A 24820-nucleotide genomic window follows, 5' to 3' on the forward strand; every position below is an offset into this window, starting at 1 on the left:
TTTTAAATGAAGGTGAAAGAGTCTGCAGCACTCAGGCTTGGTAATGGACATGGCAGATTTAGGATTCATTAATGAGCCACAGTGCTCAATAGGCAAGGTTGGCTAAGAGCAATTTCCTTCATAATGAAAGTACAAAATAGGATCCTTGTTATGCTTTAGATGGGGAAACATTATTTTGAAAGCATGTCCGTGATGCCCTCTAGAGTTTCAAGTGGATACTGGAATGGCGAGATCTCTAGAAGCACTGCAACAATGTTGGTCTCCGCCCTTTCAAAGAACCTGTGGTTAGGAGCTTGCCATATTGAAGAACTTACTAATCACATAGGTATTCCACCTATCAACCATAGCAGCAATACTGTGGGCAGCATCAACAGTCATTATACAGACCACCATCTTTGCAGATGTATCCAAAATGCCCTACAAGAATAGACAAGGAGGCCAAACTTAAAATCAAAACACAGGAGAACATCATTGGCAAGCCTTTGCCACCAGCTACCACATCCTCTTTTCCTCACAATTCAGACCCCATAGGTGGGAAAATTAAAAACACTGCAGACAGTGGGAAAGAATCGCCACAGGCTGCTTTCGTTTCAGACTAATTCAATTCGGACACACTCTGAAATTCCTTCAGCATCCTTCCCTAACGCCACTGTCTAAAAGTACAAACTACTTTTGCTAAAGGTAGAAATAATGACAAGCCTCAGAATGGAGAAGCAATGGAATAAGTCCCAAAACAAAGCCAAAATGCAGGTTTCTACTCTTGACATTTTTCCCTCCTAAAAAAGAAAATGACATAGGACTGGAGTCCCATTCTGCGCATCCGGATCTACAGCAACTTCCATTCAGAATGGTAACCCTACAGGGAGCGGTACAGTTTCTCAGGAGAAATTAATATTTGGCCTTAATTTAAAAGACGTATACTTCTATGTACATATACCTCCCAAGCACCTAAAGTAATGAATATTCGGAGTAGCAGGTTTCCACTTTCAGTTCTCGGTCTTTGCTTTTTGGCTCATATTAGTTCCTAGAATATTTGCCAAGTGCATGGCACTATTCGCAGTCGATCTGCACAAACTAGGTTATTGAATACATCTTTACTTAGACCACTGGTTAATCAAAGGCTCATCAGTGCACTCCACCAGAAGATCAGTCAGAGCTTGTACCACACTTTGGAAAGACCTAGGCCTCAAAATAAGCCAAAGCAAGTCAACTTTACAACTGACAATGGAAATCCAATTCCTGGGAGCCATAATAGCCACAGTCAGCACAAAAGCACAACCGTCTCAAGCAAGACAGTAAGCACTCAATGCACCAGCAGGCCTGTTGCAGAAATAAACCATAATAACTATGCTTGCTAAAATTCCTTTTAGTGTTTGTCATCTTACGTATGCCTAAGTCCATTCTACTGTCTGATCATGCCCCTTGTAAGGGAAGAGCTGGACAAACAATGTAAATATAAAAGTGGGTCATTTGCCAATCTCATAAAGGTCAAGAAAATTACAAAGGCTTCGCCTTCATAGTGAACTTAAGTAAAATATATTTGAGTAGGTCTTTAATTTCTTCCACCTTGCTTGGACTTCGTAATGATCACAGTTAGTCAATGGAGCGATAGAGAACTCCACTTCAAGAGCGCTCTCCAAAGGGACTGTCGATACAAGACAAAAAAATGGTGTATCCATGTAATGGAGGTAAGAGCAGTCAAGAAGGTTCTTCAGCCTTTTCTACCAAGGATCTACTACTAATGAGTGTTGATCGAGGGGGGACAGCATCACAACAATATTTTACAGCAACAAACAAGATCCCATGTCCTTTCAGCAGAAGCACAGTACCTCTGGAACTAGACCATGAGACTTTGAATCTCAAATAAAGTACATCTCCCAGGATAAAGTATCGGAGAGATTACATAAGCAAAACATCCCAGGACAGCCATGTACAGCCTGGTGGAGCAACCACTGATTCCACTTGTGCCATGGCCAGATGAGTTGCCCCGGTGCCAGGGGCAGATTCTACATCACATCCCTGGATATCTCAAGTAATCAGCCTGACTCTAATGAATTCTGTGGTTAGACATTCTCGAGGAATGCAAACAAACGTGGCACATGTTAGGGCAATTTTCATGACTGAAACATACTCTGCTAAGTGAAAGAGGTTCTGCATATGGAGCAAAAGGACCTCACCCAGTCTCAGTCCAACCACACCACATCCTCTTGGAACTCTATTGTGGTCCTAGAGTGTCATCAGAAAATTTCTCAAAGGCCTGCTCAGAGTTGTCCCACTGTCTAGAAGACCCACAATAGAATGATAACTTAATATATCACCGTAATAATGAGTCTGAACCGATTCACAAAGCCTATATCAAACACCCGACTACTCTGCACCTAGTAATCACCCCTGCAATGAGAGTTGGTGATATAACCAGCGTTTGCAGCCTCCTCATTATTGGTATTGCAGAAGGGAATCACCAATAATTATTTGTAGAGCAATGGCCAACATCGCCTTCCCAGAAGGAACATAGGTCACAATGATTTGTGCTAGACTGGGTTTAGAGTGCCAGAGTGGTGTGTCCATAAATGTCCTATACACCCCTAGCTCTACTGTTCTGCAACCCATGATTGTGAAGCTAATCAGTCAATTAGAGAGTCAGGGTACTGTTTTGAAAACTATTCAGAAGCGCAACACCGTTTTATCACAGGAGTCGACCCATCGTGGTTTTTTTCTAGTCTATACCGAGCAGTTCTGAGAGCAAAGAAAAAATCATTTGATGAAGTAAAGAAGCAGCTGTGAAGCATGCAGTTGACCTACATGCTCTGACCCCATTTGCTCAAGTGTTTTCATCTTTGAAACCAGTGAAATGGCTTTTGGTTGTGTGAAAGCCCTCTACAGGGAAAAGAGAGAAGAAATGCAATAAAGTACGGCTATGACAGCTCAAACCCAAACCGAAAGACAAGAATCACTGTAGTAGACTGGATTGGTAAGTGGTACTGGCCTGGGAGGTTAAGTGGGAGAGACAGCAACAGAGATAGCAGTGAAGTTAGTCAGAAACACTTCTGATGCGGAGTACTAAGACCCAGATGCCTCCACCACATGAAGTCAGACTTTGTATTACAGACCTCCAAGATGTATGCATGCTTGCAAAGTGTCCATTGCCGTAATATAATTAGCGGAAAAATGTACATAACACCTTTACACTAGTCCTCAAATTTGTTAATTTTCAACATATGGCTTTGGGATAGCCATATAGCTTGTCAGATTTCAGAACACAAGTTGGCTGTTAATAACTCAATCATGTTTCATGATTGTCTTGAGAAAAAATACTGGACCTCACAACCCCGGTATCAAATTTGAGAGTAAATAACAGAGGAGAAGTAAAAACTAAAAAACCTTTAAGAACAATAATTATATTAGATGCTTTAATTCTATTATACACCTTCAAGCGGAATGAGTAGCAAAATTGTCTCTTTCCTTTTAATATGTTTTTTGATGTGATAGTAATAACTGGAATTGTACAGTGACAAAGTAAAGGTTACAGTTTGACAGTTGGATCTGCCATTAAAATAATTGGTTTGATTCAAAGATTTTCCAGTTTGAATTGAAGGCACCATATAAACATTATAAAGAGCTTTGACCTCAACGGTAGACAGTTTATTTTTTTCTTTCAGATTTTGCTATTTTGACTACAAAAAAAACATAATTCTTAAAAAGTTTACAGGATGATGCTTCTAACATTGTTTCATGTTGAAATCAGAAAAGCGACTAAATGGATTTGATTAACCATGCTGGCACTGATTGCCATCTAGAGGGCCCATGAGTAATTTTCAATGTGGAGATGTGTATGTAAAGCCTGTAAATTTTGAAAGAGCGATTAGACCATTGCAAAGACGAGTCATATTTTTGCAGATTATATTTTAATAGTGGTTTGCAATACTTGGAAATTTATCATAATATGCATTTTGAATACGAGCTTTGAAATCACATTTTTCAACACAATTTAGGCATTTTACTGGGACATAGCCCATTTTTACTTTCTTTTATGCTTTCAGCCTCCTTCCAGTTAGTGACAGAAATGGGTGTGGAACCAAAGCTGGATCCCAGAAAGCTAAACATTTCTGAAAAGTGGACAAAATTCTAAATTCATCAAGGGGTAATTTGTGTAGATCCGTCAAGGTTTTCCTACAGAAAGTAACAGCTAAAATATAAACAATATTGAAATTGAGGTGAAAAAAACAGCAATTATTCTCCACGTTTTACTCTGTAACTTTTTCCTAGGTTGTCAGATTTTTTAAAGCAATATACCGTTACGTGTGCTGGACTCTTCTGGTTGGGGGATATATAGGGCTTGTAGGTTCACCAAGAACCCTAGGTACCCAGAGCCAATAACTGAGCTGCACCTTGCAATGGGTTTTCATTCTATACCAGGTATACAGCAATTCATTTGCTGAAATATAAAGGCTGAAAAATATGTATCAAGAAAACTTTTGTATTTCCAAAATGGGCACAAAATAAGGTGTTGAGAAGAAGTGGTTATTTGCACATTTCTGAATTCCGGGGTGCCCATACTAGCAGGTGATTTACAGTGCATTTCTCAAATAGACGTCTTTTTTACACACTATCTTACATTTGGAAGGAACAAATCTAGAGAAAGACAAGGGGCAATAACACTTGTTTTGCTATTCTGTGTTCCCCCAAGTCTCCCGATAAAAATGGTACCTCACTTGCGTGGGTAGGCCTAATGCTCGCGACAGGAAACGCAACATGGAGACATCACATTTTTACATTGAAATCTGATGGTTTTTTTTTGCAAAGTGCCTAGCTGTAGATTTTGGCCTCTAGCTCAGCTGGCACCTAGGGAAACCTACCAAACCTGTGCATGTTTTTAAAACTAGACACCAAGGGGAATTCAGAATGGGGTGACTTGTGGGGCTCTCACCAGGTTCTGTTACCCATAATCCTTTACAAACCTCAAAATTTGCCAAAATAAAACACCTTTTCCTCACATTTTGGTGTTGAAAAGTTCTGGAATCTAAGAGGAGCCACAATTTTCCTTCCACCCAGCATTCCCCCAAGTCTCCTGATAAAAATGGTACCTCACTTGTATGGGAAGGCCTAGTGCCCGTGTCAGGAATAGATCTCACAACTGTCAATGTTAGTCCTTACATGAGGGCAACTGTTGACCCTGGAGGCACTAGGTACAGGCACTTAAGTGGGGTAGCTTTTTTATCAGGACAGGTATGGAAACATTGGATGGTATGAATGTTGTGGATCCCAGCATATTCATGTAGTTTGTGTGACAGAAATGGTAGAAAAAAAAATTGAGTTTTTATTCAACATTTCACTTTTTCATATGCTAGGTAAGAGTACTTTGGGGAATCCACACAAGCCACACCTCTGTGGACTCCCCAGAGTGTCTAGTTTCCAGAAATATCTGGGTTTGGTAGGTGTCCCTATATGGCCTCCTGGCCCAGGACCAAAAACGCAGGGGCCTGCCTTACAAAACCAGGTTATTTTGTGATAGATAATTTTGATGTCTTCACAATACGATGTGGGTGGTGGAATTTGGGACTGAACTAAATTGGGGAGCTCCCAAGAGAGCATTCTCTCTCTCTTCTTGCCGCCACATGCACCTGCTCTCTGGGTTGGGCTAACCTGCTATTGTCCTGCTGTACAGACTGTGATTACGGAGGGACAGCAGGACTGTCTTCATCACCTCCCTCAGAATCACTGGAAAAGGAGTTATCCGATGGGACTCCTCTGACTGACAAATCACTCCCAGAGCCTGCACCATTGTCCTATCCCTCAGATGCTGACTCAGTATCTGCTGTCTCAGTCTCTGATTCTACGTCAGAGCTGTCTTCTATAACCCAAGTTAGGGCTTGATTAGCATTCATCCAACAAGACGCCATCTTTGCTACTGGCTAAACTGTCGATCTAAAACACTTGCCTACCTAGACAGTCACAAAATTGCTGGTGGGTGCGTGTGTGATGGGTGCAACAGTAAAAGTCACCTTACCTTTGCTTCTTCACTCCACCAGCACATTCTCTCAAGACACTCAAAAAAACAAAAAAGTCACACTATTAATTCACATTGTCACATACCAGTCGTCACAATCTTTAGCGCCTCTGGCGCCCAGTCCGACAATCATTATTGGTGCTCCCACCCCGTGACCTCCTCCTCGGATTCCCTCCCTACCCCCCAGCAAAACTGCCATTTATCTCTCCAAAAAAAACCCTTGCACATACATTTCATTTGTATTATAGCGCAGGTAATGGCTGGCTTTACTAATCCACTCAGCTATTTACATATAACACAGTTGTGATCTTTGCAGTAGGCATATAAACCTTCTGCGCTACTTTATGGCATCAAAACTGCCACTAGACAAAAGTCAGATACTTTTCTAGCAGAAACATAATCACAGGAGTTACTTAACTTTTTTTATTGCCGCCTAAAAGCTACAGCTGAAATGCGTCAGTTGAAGTATGTGCATTGCTTTGAAAACGCAAGCTGCAAGAGAACTGGTGGCGAATATCTTTATATATATGTGTGCATGTGTGTATATATATATATATATAAGTAAAGAGATCACTTTTATATGTGGGTGTGGTTTCCCTGGGGGCCGATTGCAGCCCCCAGGGAAAACCCACACACATTGACAAAAGTGATATATAATTCATTTTCAGTTTTCAGAGGGGGCCAACCCCCTCCCAAGTGAAATCCCTGGTGTCTAGTGGTGTTTCCTGGCTCTGGATAGCAGCACAGCTGCTCCAAACCTTTGGACCTTTTAGTCACAAGGTGTGGAGCAGACCCAGCTTCAGGGCTTCTTGTGGAGAGCTATGCTAGAGTGTTAACCTGAAAATTATTGGTTGTCATGACCGAGGCAGTTCAGTATTGATCCTCCTTTCAGCAACAGCAGGAAGTGGCTCATGAGCATAAGCCAATTATTGGCTCAGATGGCAGGCTGTAGATCCACTTAGTGAGTTCCAGAGCAGAAAGTGTATTTCTTTGATCTGTTGATTGTTCTCTACAGGCTTGTCCATTGGGGATTCTTCAGACTGCTGAGCTCCGCCTTCCTGAATGTGCAGTTGCATTTGGGTCAACTGGAGATGGTGCGGCAGGTGTTGCAAGGTGTAAGTGAATGAGCACATAATACTATTTCTGTGGCAGATATTCATAGTGGGCCTAAGGTATTTACGGGTAAATTACACTGTTATTGTTTGTGGCACATGAACAGGACCTGGCTTGGTCACCTTACGTTTTGTATGGCATGGTTACATGGCAGTGCTTGAAGGGTATGGTGACTATGCACGATACGCTGCAGACCGTGACAAGATCTCGCCATGCATCCTGAAAACTGAGCCATGGGTTTTTGGTTTGCTGTATTCAGGCTGCAGCACAGTTTGAGGTTGCATGATGTGTTGATTAAGTGCTATAAATGCATGGAGTACTGCCTTAGCATCGTGAAGTGGGTACTACGGTTGTATTGCATGGCTTCTTTATGTGATATTTTACCTAGTGTGCCACTGATCTGACATGCAACTCTTTGATAGTAGTATGCTTTTAGTGTAAAATCTTTGGGGTTGTGCTGCAATTTTATTGCACTCTGCTGGGCTTGAAGCCAAGTTTGTTTTGTTATTTTTATTCATGGGATTCTTTTGCGAATACGTGAGCAGTAATTTAGCCAACAAACGCTTGTCATTCTCTTGTCCTCAGAGCTCTCGGAAACCACTCGTGTTTCTATCTACTCACAAGTCACAGATGGATGGCATTCTGCTGCCACTCCTCCTCTGCTCCCAGGATCTTGGTGTGCCTCGGGTAGCGTGGAGTAGGATGGAAGGCACCCCAGCTCTCCGGTAGGTTTCACATGTTGGATTTCGTAAGTTTGTGATGCAATCTGGTAATTTTTCTTGATCTGTTCCTTGGGATCAGCTTATAGGAAGGATAGGAGTTGTGTGAATGGGGCACTGGGGGGAGTGAGAATGGTAGTTGTGATTATGAAAATTGGTATCCTCAGTTTCTGTCTGTGTGGATGTGTCCTGATGTGGAAAGTCCTGATGTGGAAAGTCTGGCCAGGGATCAGTCTTAACTGTTTTATTCTGTTTAACAGTGCTGTGGTTGAGATAAACAGGGAGTCATGAAGGGTATCCGTCATATGAGTTTGGAGAGTATAGGTGATTTTCTCCTATATTTGTGTTTTAGGGCCTGGTGGGTCAGGGGGTGGAGGGAGTTGGTTGGGTGTCAGTGGTGTGCCTTAATCTAGAATTTAGGGTTGGGGAAACCGTACGACGAGTAACGTTTTTCTCTTCTGTCTTAACATGGTTTTGAAGAGCCTTTAAGGAAGTGTTCTCCCCCTATGTCTTATTATGTCTGCTAATGGGAAAGTAAAGTAATCATGAAGTCAATGTCCTCTCTTTGACTCTGTGTGCTAACATTGGGCCATACAGATTAAGTCATGTGATGACTGTAGTTTATTTGTCTCTGTCTTAGGGCAGTCTTAAAGTGTCTAGGAGGACTATTCCTACCTTCTGAAGCTGAAGGCCCCATGGAAAGTGAATCTCAAGCACTCTCTAAAGCGGTGCTTGCCTCGGTGAGTGTGACTTTGAGTAGTCTTCTATTCACTATGACCCCTCAGTTAGCTCAGGTGTCACAGAAGTATGTCAATTTTAGCCTTCTTTCTTCTAGACCTATCTCTTCTCACCAACGAGGTGTAATATCATAATCCTACTTAAAAAGAATTACATTTATGAATGCATTCAAAGATTTAGTGGATTTCAGTTGCATTTCTCGAAGATTGAACATTTTATGAATGTCCTTTTACTTTTTAAAACACTAGTGGAAGTACCACTTACAAGAAGCCATGCCATATAGCAAGGGCCCAGAGTGAGATCTTTCAGAGAGGGAACTATTTTTCTGTGTCTGCTCTATGATACCCTAAATTTAGAATGTGTCAACAGTATTGCAATCATTTTTATGAGTTTTTCATTGGATTCGGCAAGCTGGCACCAGTATAATTGTTGGTTAGGATCAGCTCTGTGATTACACTACAGCATCTCATTCACGCCTACTCCATTGTCAGCAAGGAAACCCCAACCTTGATGTTCCTAGCAGTCCGTTATTCAGTGGACCTTAGTAGTGTTCCCAATTATTAGGCTTTAAGAGTTATAGTATCACCTCTTTTGGTTTTCAAACCACCTCGATTCAAGAATTTATTTTTGATCAATCAAGAATATATAAACCACAAATATAAGATGATAGGATGAACCGAGGCAGTAGGATTAAGAAGTAATGTGAACAGATAGAAAACTCTTTCCAGTGTTCTTTCAGTGGTTTGTGCTTAGTGGACAAAAGTTGAGACCATTAAGAGAACAAATCATCTCTTATAAAGTTATTCCTGATTATACTTCTTTGAAAATTTAAAACAGATACTCTGCTCTCTAGACTATTGTATGTGGCAATATCCCACCTCCAGACCCACTTGAGAAGGTAAAACAGCATTTGATTTGGTTAGGCAAGAAAGGTAGAGAACCTGTTTTGATGCACGAAGGAAACATTTTTGATACCAGTTGTTGCTCATCCTTTTCTTAGAGTTCTCCTTTTCTCCCACCTATGAACTCTTCTACAGGCTGTTCCGGTCTGTGGAACCTACTCTTTTCTTTCAATGAGTTTCCACTCTAACTCCTCCAGGTTTCTGTATTTTTTTTTTCTTTTGGGACTTTCTCTACCACAGTCTCTTATGCCTATAAATCTCTGTGATTCACCTCTGAAGCGTTCCGATGTTTCTTGTCTGGATCTCATATGCATCCATCTCGGTGGTCTATTTGTGTGCAGTGTTACGGTTTATCTCCATATGTTCCCATAATGCTGACAATTTCTGGCATTCAAATCTTAAACAGCTGCAAACAAAAGTTCTAAGCTAAACTGACAAAACCAGATGGTTTGTCAAAGAGGAATTTCCTGCTGAAATTTAAATGTTAGATTCTTTTTTCATTCTACAATAAAGATTATAGCAAAATTAACTTCTGAAACTGTTGGTGATTTTCCTATAAGTGTATCGCTTTAAAACATATGGCAGAGAAACCTCTATTTACTCCAGTATTGTAACTTTCATAGATTCACATGCTTGAATCATTCCCCATCGTCAAGATGGGAGTCTCTGGTACCTTTATAAAGTAGTGTTAAAATAGGCCTAAACCTAAAGGCCCTAGGCCCATTAAAAGAACTAAAGCTGAGACTCCACCAATCAGACGACAGAACCCTTGAGAATATTCCTGAGGGTAGCGCCAGACCCTCAGATTTTCTTCCGCAGATCAAGCTAGGGAGTCTTCACTGAGCTCTGCTCAGCTTTTCTCTGATTTTTTGATATTCTAGAACATTTGGCTTCATTTCTTCTGTGTTCTAAAGGTTTTGCCTTTAGCCTTTCCATCTACAGCTTCTTAGAAGACTGTCATTATTTGTGACAAGGAAAAGACAAGTTTATTCAGACCCTGTTAATCGTTAATCATGTGGTAAGAAGAGATTACATTCTGAGGACCCACACCAGAATTGTATCTATTGCCTTTGCCCAGATCATTCGACAAGGGAATGTAAGGTATATCGTATCTTTTCCACCAAAACTCTGAAGGACAAGGAAGGCAGGCTGTTAATTTGGCTGCAAAAACTTAAATATAGGAACCAGCCACTATCTGATTCTGGTAATGAGGACTCCTCTTCGAGAAGATCACAAAAGAGAGAGATCTCCCCATGTAAGATCTTCCTCAGAACAGCCTAAAAAGCCCTACAAAGAGACCACCTCAGGGTCTTATAATGGCCGCAGCTCTTCATCTCTTCACAGATCCAGCCCTCACTCATCTAAGGAGAAAAAAAGAGCTTACTAAAGGTGCTGAAAGGGCTAAAAAAAAATCCTCTTTGGAGCATCATACACCACCTATTAAGGTATAACATACCTTCAATAAGCCTTCCTTGGCTCCACCCATTGACATGCCGTCTATGAGGAGTCCACTGTCAGCGACAACTTCATCGTCAGTGATACCGATGATGACTTCCCCACCGTCAACGGGAGTGACGAGGACCTCCACACCGTCAACGAGGACATCATTGTCAACAAAAACTTACACGTCTCCATTGTCGACAAAACTGAAGGTGAATATGACTTCCAAATCTGCCACTTTTCCAACAATGACATCGGCAGCGACATCAACCACTAAACCGTTAACGATAAAGATCTCTTCTCTGATGTCGACAAAAGCCACTCCACTGACGATGAGTACTACTCTACCATTACCACCAGCAGCTCTACATGCCACACCTTCGACAACCTCGCTGTCCGCCCCATCGACGAGTGAAAAAGGTCTAAAAAGACAAAACATTGTGAAATTGACCCGTAACACACTTTCCTGAGCAGAAAGACTCCATTGATACCAGTTCACTTGCTTTAGGAAGATGAAGATTAGGGATCCTATGGAATAGCGCATAGTTCCTTGGAGTTGAATGTAAAATTTCAGGATGATGAGGAAGAATACTATGATGACTACGGTCCACAATTTTTTACATCTCAAGGGGCAGCCATACCAAGAACGAATGGTGTGTGTATATGCCAAACTCCCTAATTTTGGACTTACAAATCATGCTGGCGGATTATAGAAAAGATTCCCACCCACTGGAGAAGCGGAGCCTCAGCCTTCTATGCTTGTAAGATCTCCAGCGCCTCAGGTAGCCACACCACTCCAGAGGCCTACATCCTTACCTTTAACTACCATTCATACACCAACTACAGCCCTGCAGCAGGACACTGACACCTCAGAAGAAGATTCCGATGGCATGGTACACAATCTTTGAATAGGCTTTTTCACCCATTCCCCTGATTCCAAGGGTTCTCACAAAGATGAAAATCAAATCTTGCACACTGATCTTAATGACCCCAATGTGACTTCAACAGCATTGGTTTACAGAGCCTCTTTTGTTCTCAGTGAAGCTTCATATCCCATTGGCGGTATCTCCACATCTCTTGACCATGAATACAGGGTAGGTCTTGCATCCGAATACAGAATCCCTACACTTGTCAGCATGGCTCCTGAGCACAGTGAGTTTGCACATCTAGACATCCCTCCAGAGTGCAGGAATATACTCTCAAGGGCTAGAGCAGCCAACACTAATAAAACATACTCATGTAAGTGGAAGAGGTTCTTTCTTTGGTGTCAACAACAACAGATACATCCTATATCGTCCTCAATGGAGCAAATATTGCCATACCTGTTTCAGCTAGCACGTTCGTGCCTAGCTCATTCCAGCATCAGGGTTCATCTAGTGGCCATCTTATATAATTCACCCTCTGTGTTGTCCTCCAGACTCATCAAGCAATTTCTAAAGCACTTATTCTGATGGATACAACTACCTGTGGATTCCTCACCTTATGAATTCTCCCAATGCACCAGCATTCTACGGAAAATCTTCTTCCCAGCTCTCCACGTCGACGAGGACGTCACAATTGCACGGCTTCGCACGCAACTCTGTCTGACGTCACCGTGCAAATAAGAGATCCTCGTCGGCATGCTGACGTCAGTTCCCTTTTTTCTGTCCCTTCGCTAACGGTTTTCTCCTAGCTCTTGTTACTGTTTCGAAGGTGTCCTTTTTGTCTTTGCTTACAATGTCTCCTCCTAGGAAGTTGTGGTTTAAACCTTGTCGGGAGTGCGGGAGTCGCATGTCGGTTACGGACCCTCATGATGACTGCCTTTGGTGCCTAAGTTCGGAGCATGACATAGAGGAGTGTGTGTCCTGCCAAAGCATGACTCCAAAGGCGCTGAAGGAGAGACAAGCCAAACTCTCTTTGGCTAAGGCGAAGAAAGGGCACAGAAGTAATTGCAAATCGTTTTCACATTCTTCTTCGAAGAAGCATACGAAGCGGCGCAGACACGACTCCAGCGTCATTCGGCTAGAGGTCGTTCACAATCCAGGTCTCCATCTAAGTCGTGCCATGCGACGTGGGAGGTTAGTCCTATGGTGACTCCACAGCCTGAGAGCCCTCAGGCTTCTCTGGCGCCATCGGTCTTCGAGGTGGTTGCACCCCAAGAGAGTCCACACTTTTCGCCTGGGGTGCAGGACTCTGATGTCCAGCGGGCACAAGTGCCACAGGAAGATCAGCAGTATCCTGTCTCCCCTTCCCTGGATCCGGCGTCATTTTTTAAATGCTATATTTAACATGTTCAGTGCTGTGGCCCCTAGTGGTGCACCGGCTGGTCCCACTGGTCCTTTGGCATTCACATTAGGCTCCCCGGCCCCTTATAAGCCGGTGCCATTCATGCCTTTTTATCCGACTGAGGGTGCTGGTTCGGCGCCGATACCTTAGCCTCATAGGCCTACGGCGCCAGTGACATTGCCTTATAGACCTGCGACGCCGGTGATGTCGCCCCATACACAGTAGATGCCGATGACGGAGACTCAGGTGTCCACAGCGCCGATGGGATCAGCTCTGGCACCAGATGGATCCGATTTGGATCGTAGTGTGTCTCCTTCTCCTGGTCCGCATCTATTGGTCCTGAAGCCGGTGTCATCGACGTCGGCTAACTCTATGTTGTCGCCCAGATTGGAGGCCAGGTTGAGGTAACCCAGAAGAGCACTGAGGCTCTTAGAAGAACAAGAGTACCAAAGACAGCTACTAGAAGAAGGAGAGATTGCTAAGCCCTTGGGGGAATATCAGGGCCTAGACTCAGCCTGTGGGCTGGACACTTCCTCATAGTGGGATCTTTCGTCTCAGGGAAGTTTACAGAGGAAGCGGCCTCTTTCCATTCTATGGTCAGGAAGGCAGCAAATTTCTTGGATCTTCCGCTGCCGGCTGCTGAGGTTAAAACAAATATTTTGACCAAGGTCCTGCATCCTTCTTTGGCTTCAGCAGAACCCTTGCTTCCATTTAATGATGCTCTTACGGAGCCTGTAGGAAGTTGGCTCTGTATGTACTATTTCAAAGTAAGAAATAGCATGCACAGAGTCCAAGGGTTCCCCTTAGAGGTAAGATAGTGGCAAAAAGAGATAATTCTAATGCTCTATTTTGTGGTAGTGTGGTCGAGCAGTAGGCTTATCAGAGGGTAGTGTTAAGCATTTGTTGTACACACACAGGCAATAAATGAGGAACACACACTCAAAGACAATTCCAGGCCAATAGGATTTTATATAGAAAAATATATTTTCTTAGTTTATTTTAAGAACCACAGGTTCAAGATTTACAAACAATACTTCAAATGAAAGGTATTTCACTCAGGTATCTTAGGAACTTTGAATCATCACAATAGCATTTACAGTTGTGGCAAAAATGGCAATAAGCTATTTTAAAATTGGACACACTGCAGAATTCAACAGTTCCTGGGGGAGGTAACTATTTGTTAGTTTCACAGGTAAGTAGAGCACTTACAGGGTTCAAAGTTGAGTCCAAGGTAGCCCACCGTTGGGGGTTCAGGGCAACCCCAAAGTTACCACACCAGCAGCTCAGGGCCGGTCAGGTGCAGAGGTCAAAGTGGTGCCCAAAACGCATAGGCTTCAATGGAAATAGGGGTGCCCCGGTTCCAGTCTGCCAGCAGGTTTTTGTAGGGCACCGGGGGGGACACAAGTCACCACAGAAAGTACACCTTCAGCGGCACGGGGCGGCCGGGTGCAGTGTGCAAAAAGGCGTCGGGTTCGCAATAGGTTTCAATGGGAGACCCAGGGGTCTCTTCAGTGATGCAGGCAAGGGGGGGAGCTCCTCGGGGTAGCCACCACCTGGGCTAGGGAGAGGGCCTCCTGTGGGTCACTCCTGCACTGGAAGTCGGATCCTTCAGGTCCTGGGGGCTGCGGGTGCAGTGTGTTTACCAGGTGTCTGGTTCTTTGAAGCAGGCAGTCGCGGTCAGGGGGAGCCTCTGGATTCCCTCTGCAGGCATTGCTGTGAGGGCTCGGGGGTCAACTCTGGCTACTCACGGGCTTGCAGTCGCCGGGGAGTCCTCCCTGTAGAGTTAGTTTTCCGCAGGTCGAGCCGGGGGCGTCGGGTGCAGAGTGGAAAGTCTCACGCTTCCGGCGGGAAACGTGTGGTCTTTAAAAGTTGCTTCTTTGTTGCAAAGTTGCAATTTCTTTGGAACAGGGCCGCTATCCTCTGGAGTTCTTGGTCCTTTTAGATGCAGGGTAGTCCTCTGAGGTTTCAGAGGTCGCTGGAGCCTGGGGGACGCGTCACTGTTGCAGCTTTTCTCGAAGTGGGGAGACAGGCCGGTAGGGCTGGGGCCAAAGCAGTTGGTGTCTCCGTCTTCTCTGCAGGGCTTCAGGTCAGCAGTCCTTCTTCGTCTTCAGGTTGCAGGAATCTAGTTTCCTAGGTTCTGGAGAGCCCCTAAATACTGAATTTAGGAGTGTGTTTAGGTCTGGGAGGGCAGTAGGCAATGGCTACTGTCCTTGAAGGTGGCTACACCCTCTTTGTGCCTCCTCCCTGAGGGGAGAGGCGCACATCCCTAATCCTACTGGGGGAATCCTCCAAAACCAAGATGGAGGATTTCTAAAGGCAGGGGTCACCTCAGCTCAGAGCACCTTAGGGGCTGTCCTGACTGGTGGGTGACTCCTCCTTGTTTTTCTCATTATCTCCTCTGGACTTGCCGCCAAAAGTGGGGGCTCTGTCCAGAGGGGCGGGCATCTCCACTAGCTGGAATGCCCTGGGGCATTGTAACACGAAGCCTGAGTCTTTGAGGCTCACTGCTAGGTATTACAGTTCCTGCAGGGGGGAGGTGTGAAGCACCTCCACCCAGAGCAGGCTTTTGTTTCTGTCCTCAGAGAGCACAAAGGCCCTCACCACATGGGGTCAGAAACTTGTCTCTCAGCAGCAGGCTGGCATAGACCAGTCAGTCCTGCACTGAACAATTGGGTAAAATACAGGGGGCATCTCTAAGATGCCCTCTGTGTGCATTTTTTAATAAATCCAACACTGGCATCAGTGTGGGTTTATTATTGTGAGAAGTTTGGTACCAAACTTCCCAGTATTCAGTGTAGCCATTATGGAGCTGTGGAGTTTGTTTTTGACAAACTCCCAGACCATATACTCAATATGGCCACAACTGTACTTACAATGTCTATGAATAGACTTAGACACTGTAGGGGCATATGGCTCATGCAGCTATGCCCTCACCTGTGGTATAGTGCACCCTGCCTTAGGGCTGTAAGGCCTGCTAGAGGGGTGACTTACCTATGCCACAGGCAGTATTTTGTGTGCATGGCATCCTGAGGGGGATGCCATGTCGACTTTGCCTTTTTCTCCCCACCAACACACACAATCTGCAGTGGCAATGTGCATGTGTTAGGTGAGGGGTCCCTTAGGGTGGCACAACATATGCTGCAGCCCTTAGGGACCTTCCCTGGTCACAGGGCCCTTGGTACCACTTGTACCTTTTACAAGGGAGTTATCTGTGTGCCAGGGGTGTGCCAATTGTGGAAACAATGGCACATTTTAGGTGAAAGAACACTGGTGCGGGGGCCTGGTTAGCAGGATCCCAGCACACTTCTCAGTCAAGTCAGCATCAGTATCAGGCAAAAAGTGGGGGTAACTGCAACAGGGAGCCATTTCCTTACAGAGCCTATATTGGAGATTTGAAGGAAGCCTGTGTCATCGCCAGCTGTATACAGGTCTGTTGCAAAACAGTATAGGGTGGCTTCGGGAGATCCGGGATTTTTGTCAAAGCATCTAACTCTGGTGCGTTTAGTAGTCCAGACCTCATGTTAGGCACGTTCTGCATCAGGCTCCTTCCCTGTTATTCCTTCGTACAGAGAGTCCAAGAGGATGGAGCAGTCAGCCAAGAAGACTTTTTCATCCTGCCGTATGACCCTGAAAGTGGCAAATGCTACTTGTGTGTTTGGGAGATATGTCCACGCTCTGATGGACACGGCTAAAGCTGTAGTTCCAGACTTACTGACTTACCACAGGATGATCGATTGAGCCCTAGCCTGGATCTGAGGATTTTGAATTGGTTCCTCAAACAGGAGAAATTCAAGATGCTGACTCTAGAGCAGGGGCTTCCGGCGTTGAACAAAGAGAATTGGATGGTGTCTGTCGACTTGCAGGATGCTTACTTTCATAACACTATTCTCAAGTCGCACAGGGAGTATCTCCGGTCTGTGGTGGGGTCCAACACTACCAGTTTGCAGTCCTTCCATTTGGTCTTACTGCAGCAGCTTGAGTCTTCACGAAGGTGATGGCGGTGGTTGTGGCAAGTCTCAAGAGGAAGGAAATATCGGTATACCCTTACCTGGACGATTGGTTGATCAAAGCCTAGTCTCCAGAGCTCGTGCTGCATCAAATGACAACACAGTTGTTGTTCAGTCTGGCTTTTTCAATAAACGTGCCAAGTCTCACCTGGAGCCCTCTCAGCGCCTCCTGTTCATAGGGGGAGTACTGGATACAACATTGAATTGGGCCTTTCCTCCACCTCAGCGGTTCAGGACATTTAGGCGTTGATTTCAATGTTTCAAAATGGAGTGGTTGTTCCAGTCCTCAAGGTCCTGTGCCTGCACGGTCTGTTCGCTTCTTGCATTCTATTGGTCACTCATGCACGCTGGCACATGAGGGCTCTTCAGTGGTTGCTCCGCAGGCAGTGTTTCAATACAAAGGGGATCTGGAGGCGTCAATAACGATCTCCAGAGACACTGCAGCGGATCTACAATGGTGGGCTGTGGACGGCAACCTTTCCCAAAGAAGGCCATTTTCTCTACCACCGCCGGTGGCCACAGTCATAACAGATGCTTCCACTCTAGGGTGGGGTGCTCATCTGGGGGACCTGGAGATCAAAGGTCTTTGGTCTCCAGTGGGACAGATGTTTCACATCAATCTGTTTGAGTTACGGGCGATATGTCTGGCTCTCAAGGCCTTCCTCCCGTCCGTTCGCGGTCAGTCAGTTCAAGTCTTGACGGACAGTTCTACCACAATGTGGTACATCAGCAAGCGGGGAGTAGTAGGTTCGTACCTTCTCTGCAGAGAGGCTCTGCCGCTCTAGTCCTTGGCCCAGGACCATTGTATTTGCTTGTTAGCAAATCATCTGGCCGGAGTTCTCAACGTATGTGTGGACAGTCTCAGTTGGCATTTCTCGGCCGATAACGAGTGGCGTCTGCATCCGTACCTGGTCCTTCACATCTTTCGGATGTGGGGTTTTCCGCAGATAGACCAATTTGCCACTCAGGAGAACACGCACTGTCCGTCGTTCTACAGCCTCCAGTATCCGGTGCATGGAGCTTTGGGGGACGAGTTTCAGATGTCTTGGTGCGACCAGTTGCTTTACGCGTTTCCCTCCATACCCTTGATTCCTCTGGTTCTGAGGAAGATTTGCCAAGATCGGGCTCAAGTGATTTTAATAGCTCCAGATTGGCCAAGAAGGGTGTGGTACATGGATCTTCTCCAACTCTTACTGTGCCCTCCGCTCCGTCTCCCTCTCAGGGTAGATCTCCTCTCGCAGTTGCAGGGGCAGGTTCTACACCCCCACCTCCAGACCCTGAACTTACATGCCTGGAGGTTGAACGGGGCAATCGGAGCTCTTTCTCTCTCCCACCAGAGGTGGTGGATGTTATTTTATTGGCCAGGCGACACTCCACTAAGACTGTTTATGCCAGCAGGTGGGCAAAATTTGTGGCTTTGTGTGGAGAGAAACAATCTGAGAGCCCATCTGTCTGATGTTCTGTTCTTTGCTTTAACTTTAGCACAGAAGGGTTTTGCAGTTGCGACTGTCAAAGGCTTTTTGTTGGCACTGTCAGCCTTTCTTTTCCTTCTGGATCAACATTCCTTGTTCAAATCCCCTATTGTTGTTAGGTTTTGAAAGGTTTAACAAATACATTTCTACCCACTCTTTTCTTATGCCTCAGTGGGATTTAAATCTGATTTTAACTTTTTTAATGGGTTCACCGTTTGAACCCATGCATTCTTGTCCTTTAAGATTATTGGTCTTTAAGCCAGTTTTCCTTATAGCTATTACGTCTGCTAGGTGTGTGAGCTTCAGGCCCTTTGTGTCAAACCTCCCTTTACTTCATTCTTTGCTGACAAACTGGTGCTGGAAACCAGGGCGGCTTTCCTTCCTAAAGTATTCACTCCCTTCCATATGGGGCTGTCTATTACCCTTTCATCTTTCTACCCTCATCCTTCAAAAGAGGAAGAAAGACACCATCGCTTGGACCCCAGAAGGGCTCTTAGATTCTATATTGAGAGGGACTTTCGGTTGGATGACCAACTCTTCGCTGGATATGTGAGAAAGATGAAAGGCAGAGCTGTCCATAAAAGAACGATGTCCAAGTGGGTCATTCTTTGCATTAAGATCTGTTATTCATTAACGAAGAAGATTCCTCCTGAGGGTATTAGTGCTCATTCTACCAGGGCTAAGGCTGCCACTTCAGCTTTAGCTAGGGGTGTGCCAGTGGTTGATATTTGTAAAGCGGCAACTTGGGCTTCCCTTCATACTTTTGCAGAGGACTATTGCCTGGATTTGGAAGTCAGAAGGGATGGCCATTTTGCATGTGCTGTGTTGCAGGATTTCTTGGTTTGACTAGTCAGGCACCCACCTCTGAGTTCGGTACTGCTTTGGGACTCTATTCATAAGGTGAGGAATCCACAGGTAGTTGTATCCATCAGAAGAACCAGGTACTTACCTTTGGTAATGCTTTTTCTGGTGGATACACTAGCTACCTGTGGATTCCTCACAGTCCCACCCACCTCCTCGTTGCCCGTCTGGTCATACCAAGACTTTTGTATTAAAAGTGTGTATATGTTTTGATTAACTTCTATATAAATAATTGTATTTATGTTACATCAGTATGCTTATATGTATATATTCATTTGAGCTATCGTGAGGTTGGTTTTCACCTGTTTGCCTTAAAGGCACGTAAAAAATGTGTGAAACTGACGTCAGCACACCGGTGAGGACCTCTTATTGCCACAGTGACGTCAGATGGAGTCACGTGCGGAGCCGTGCAAATGTGACGTCCTCGTCGACCTGAAGAGCTGGGAAGAAGATTTTCCGTCGAATGCTGGCACATTGGGAGAATTCATAAGGTGAGGAATCCACAGTTAGCTAGTGTATCCACCAGAAAAAGTGTTACCGAAGGTAAGTAACTTGTTCTTAAGGGTTTTCCCACCTTTTAGGCCTCCTCCTCCTTTTTGGCATCTTAACATAGCCCTTGCGCAGCTCATCAAACAACCATTTGAGCCAATCCACAGAGCTACATGGAAGGTAGCTCTTCTGGTAGCTCTCACATCAGCCAGACGGGTCAGCACTGACAATTCAGGAACCCTTCTGTAAGGAAATGCCTTCCTTGGCATGGTTACCCCCTGACATTTTGCCTTTTGTTGATACTAGTTATGATTGAAAGTGTGCTGGGACTCTGTTCCCACAATTGGCACAGCCCTGGCACACAGATAAGTCCCTTGTAGATAGTACCCCTGGTACTAAGGGCCCTGTTGCCAGGGAAGGCCTCTAAGGGCTGCAGCGTGTCTTATTCCACCCTGGGGACCCCTCACTCAGCACATGCACACTGCCTCACAGCTTGTGTGTGCTGGTGGGGAGAAAATGACTAAGTCAACATGGCACTCCCCTCAGAGTGCCATGCCCACCTCTCACTGTCTGTGGCATAGGTAAGTCACCTCTCTAGCAGGCCTTACAGCCCTAAGGCAGGGTGCACTATACCACAGGTGAAGGCATAAGTGCATGAGCACTATGCCCCTACAGTGTCTAAGCAAAACCTTAGGCATTGTAAGTGCAGGGTAGCCATAAAGATTATATGGTCTGGGAGTTTGTCAAACACGAACTCCAGAATTCCATAATGGCTATACTGAAATCTGGGAAGTTTGGTATCAAACATCTCAGGGTATCAAACATCTCAGCGCAATAAATGCACACTGATGCCAGTATGGGATTTATTGTAAAATACACCCAGAGGGCATCCTAGAGATGGCCCCTGAATACCAGTCCGACTCCTAGTGCTAGGCTGACCAGTTTCTGCCAGCTTGCCACAACCAGACGAGTTTCTGGCCACATGGGGAGAGTGCCTTTGTCACTCTGTGGCCAGGAACTAAGCCTGTACTGGGTGGAGGTGCTTCTCACTTCCCCCTGCAGGAACTGTAACACCTGGCAGTGAACCTCAAAGGCTCATGCCTTTTGTTACAGCACCCCAGGGCATCCCAGCTAGTGGAGATGCCAGCCCCTCTGGCCACTGCCCCACTTTTGGCGGCAGGGCTGGAGGAGATAATGAGGAAAACAAGGAGAAGCCACCCACCAGTCAGGACAGCCCCTAAGGTACACTGAGCTGAGGTGACTCCTGCCTTTAGAAATCCTCCATCTTGAGATTGGAGGATTTCCCCAATAGGAATAGGGATGTGCCCCCCTCGGGGAGGAGGCACAAAGAGGGTGTAGCCACCCTCCAGGCAGACCTAAACACCCCCCTAAATTTAGTATTTAGGGGCGACCCAGAACCCAGGAAATCAGATTCCTGCAACCTTAAGAAAGAAAGAGTACTGACCTGAAAGCCCCGCAGAGACGACGGAGACACCAACTGACTTGGCCCCAGTCCTACCAGCCTGTCTCCAGACTCAAAGAACCTGCACAGCAACGCCTCCGACAGGGACCAGCAACCTCTGAGGACTGAGAAGACTGCCCTGAACCCAAAGGACCAAGAAACTCCAGAGAACAGCGGCACTGTTCAAAAACAGCAACAACTTTGCAACTTTTTAGCAACTTACAAAGAAGTCTCTCTTCTCGCCGGAAGTGTGTGACTTCACCCTTTGCACCCGATGCCCCCGGCTCGAGCTCCAGAGAACTAACACCGCAGAGAGGACTCCCAGGTGACTACGACAGTGTGAGTAACCTGAGTCGACCCCCCTAAGCCACCACAGTGACGCCTGCAGAGAGGATCCAGAGGCTCCCCCTGACTACCTGGTAACAAAGGACTTACCTGCTAGCAGAGTGGAACCGGAGCACCCCTGTTCTTCATAGGCACCTATGTGTTTTGGGCCATCCTTTGACACCTGCACCTGACCGGCCCTGTGTTGCTGGTGGGGCGACTTTGGGGTTGCCATGAACCCCCAACGGTGGCTGCCTATGCCCAGGAGACTAACTGTGTAAGTGCTTTACTTACCTGAGAAACCTAACCAAACTTACCTCCCCCAGGAACTGTTGATTTTTGCACTGTCCACTTTTAAAATAGCTTATTGCCATTTTAACCTAAACTGTGTGTACTATACTGTTTTAAATCAAAGTTCTATACTTACCTTGCATTTTATGTACTTACCTCAAATCTTGAATCTTGTGGTTCTAAAATAAATTAAGAAAATATATTTTTCAATCTAAAACCTATTGGCCTTTAGTTAAGTCTTTGAGTGTGTGTTCCTCATTTATTGCCTGTGTGTACAACAAATGCTTAACACTACCCTCTGATAAGCTTACTGCCCGACCACACTACCACAAAATAGAGCGTTAGTATTATCTAATTTTGCAACTATCAACCTCTAAGGGGAACCCTTTCTGTGCACACTATCTCTCACTTTGAGATAGTATATACAGAGCAAACTTCCTACACCTTCTTAAAAATTAAAGAAGATAGAATAGTTCTAAGCACAACCCCACAATTCATACCTAAAGTTCCCTTGAACTTTCATATCAATGAACTGCTTGATCTAAAGACATTCTTCCCAAACCCCGCAATGTCAGCAGAGAGGGCTCTTCATATGTTAGATGTAAACAGGGGTATAAAGTTCTACATGGACAGGACCAACTCCCTCCCTAAGACCAGCCAATTGTTTGTACACCTAGAAAGGGTCAACCACTTTCGAAGCAAAGCATCACAAGATGGGTTTCAGCTGCTATTCAGTTTTGTCACCAAGCAGCAGGCAAACCGATACAAGCTCCTGTTCGTGCTCACTCCACCAAAGCAGTATCAACATCCACTGCACTGAGTGTAGAGGTACCGCTCCAGGATATTTGCATGGCAGCAACCTAGCAATTACTGCCTTGATGCCACGCCTCAAGGGGAAGTAGCTGTGGGCCAGGCGGTCCTAAGACATCTTTTCCAGTAAAGATGAGCCATCTCTACCACCCCACCATCCTACAGTTAGTTCTGCACATTGTTTACCTTAAAAGGTATCTAAAAGGCGATGTTAATATACTGTATAGTTTCTAGTTACAGAGCTAAGCAGCTATGTTTTGAGTACCGTAATCTTATGTATGTGCTTACAGATCTTGTTCATATTCTTTGAAGCACTCATATTTAATACTACAATGTGCATCACTACTGCTTACTATGATTCAAGCATGTGAATCTCTGAAAATTCCAATACTGGAGTAAGAAAATAAGTTTCTTATCAGTAACTATAGTTGTTTAGTTTTGGAATCTTTCATAGATTCACATGCGACCCACCCACCTCGCTGGAGAAGCTCACTGTTACCTCTCTCACTTACTTATGTGTATGCAATAGTGCTCTGAAAATCTGAGGGACTGGAGCTTCTCTCAGAAGTGTTCTAAGGGGTGGTGTTGCCCGATTGGTGGACTTGTTCATTTTAGTCCTTTTTTTAAAATGACTGTGATGGAATACTATGTGATGGGCCAAGGACCTTTAGGTTTAGGCCTATTTTAACACTACTTTATAAAGGTATCCAGGACTCCCATCTCAATGATGAGGAATGATTCAAGCATGTGGATCTATGAAGGATTCCAATACTGGAGAAACTATAGTTACAGGTAAGAAACTTATTTTCTTCCTGGACATCTTGACGACTTACCAGGAGTGTACCACTCAAAATTTCAACAGGTGTTGGGGACCTAATAAATCTAGTCATATAAGTACAATTGATGGTGTTTTGAATAGAATCCATTGATAGAAACTCCTCCTATTCTCTAGGAGTGTGCTCTTTGTGCCACCTGGCTACTGATATGGCTGCTGGATTATGCTTTCACTAAAGTCTTCATTAATCTAAGTATGAACTATAATTTTTGGCCCTGCCAGGTTCCTGTATAAATGGCTGAATCTTTCAGATAAGCAATGTTTATTTCAGTTGTTGTAGACAATTCACTTTGTAGTGCATGGAAAGGTCCAGTAAACAATAATATTCTCCGCCTGGGGAAATAACAGTATTGCACCTTGTGGTTTTACTTCTTAAATCTGAGCTCCTCGCGTTTGAATGAGAAATAACATGCAGTTTCAATTTTACTATAGTGTGAGTCTACATTTTTCCCCCCTTTTTGACCTGTTTGAAACACGTCTCAGGGCTGCCATTGCAGCGTGTATATGCTGTTTTTAAACTGCCATTTCAACCTGGCAAAATAAGCCCTTAGCCAGGCCCAAACCTTCCTTTTTAATACACATAAGCCACTCCTGCAATGCATGTAAAAAGTAGGACACATACCTTTGTTTTTTGTTTTTTATGGTAGTGGAAAACTCTTAAATTAGTTTTTCACTACTGCAAGGGCGACTTCTCCCATAGGATAACATCAGAGTTACCTTATTACATTTAATAAGCTGTAATTTCCAAATGGAAGCAGGTAATTAGTACATTTATGGTGTCTTTGAAATTGGAATGAAAAATCCCAACTTAGGGCAAAGTTGGATTTTGAATTACAAATTTTAAAATGCCACTTTTAGAAAGTTGGCATTTTCCTGGTTAGTCACTTGGTACCTGCAGCCTGTCTCTAGGTTACATGACGGAGCATAGCTGACAGTTGAGCTTTGTGTTTCTCTCCTAGACAGCCCCACACAAAAGAGATCTTAGGTATGCCTGCTGGACCATCACTGACAGGGTGGGAGGAAACTTCTAGGCACAGCCCCACTACACTTAAATGGACTGTGTCCTGGCTCCACACAAAGGGCTG

At 44.8% G+C, this 24820-nt stretch overlaps 1 protein-coding gene across 1 annotated transcript in view; it reads left to right on the plus strand.

Annotated features, from left to right (window-relative positions):
* GPAT2 (glycerol-3-phosphate acyltransferase 2, mitochondrial) overlaps positions 1-24820 on the plus strand; it is a 1401514-nt gene that overhangs the window by 520095 nt on the left and 856599 nt on the right. Inside the window, exons 6-8 of the mRNA XM_069212686.1 lie at positions 7023-7122; positions 7706-7845; positions 8480-8579. Coding sequence (XP_069068787.1) covers positions 7023-7122; positions 7706-7845; positions 8480-8579 — 340 coding nt within the window. The remainder of the gene's footprint in view (positions 1-7022; positions 7123-7705; positions 7846-8479; positions 8580-24820) is intronic.

This window comes from Pleurodeles waltl, chromosome 11 (assembly GCF_031143425.1).
Source record: "Pleurodeles waltl isolate 20211129_DDA chromosome 11, aPleWal1.hap1.20221129, whole genome shotgun sequence".
Classification (NCBI taxonomy): Eukaryota; Metazoa; Chordata; class Amphibia; order Caudata; family Salamandridae; genus Pleurodeles; species Pleurodeles waltl.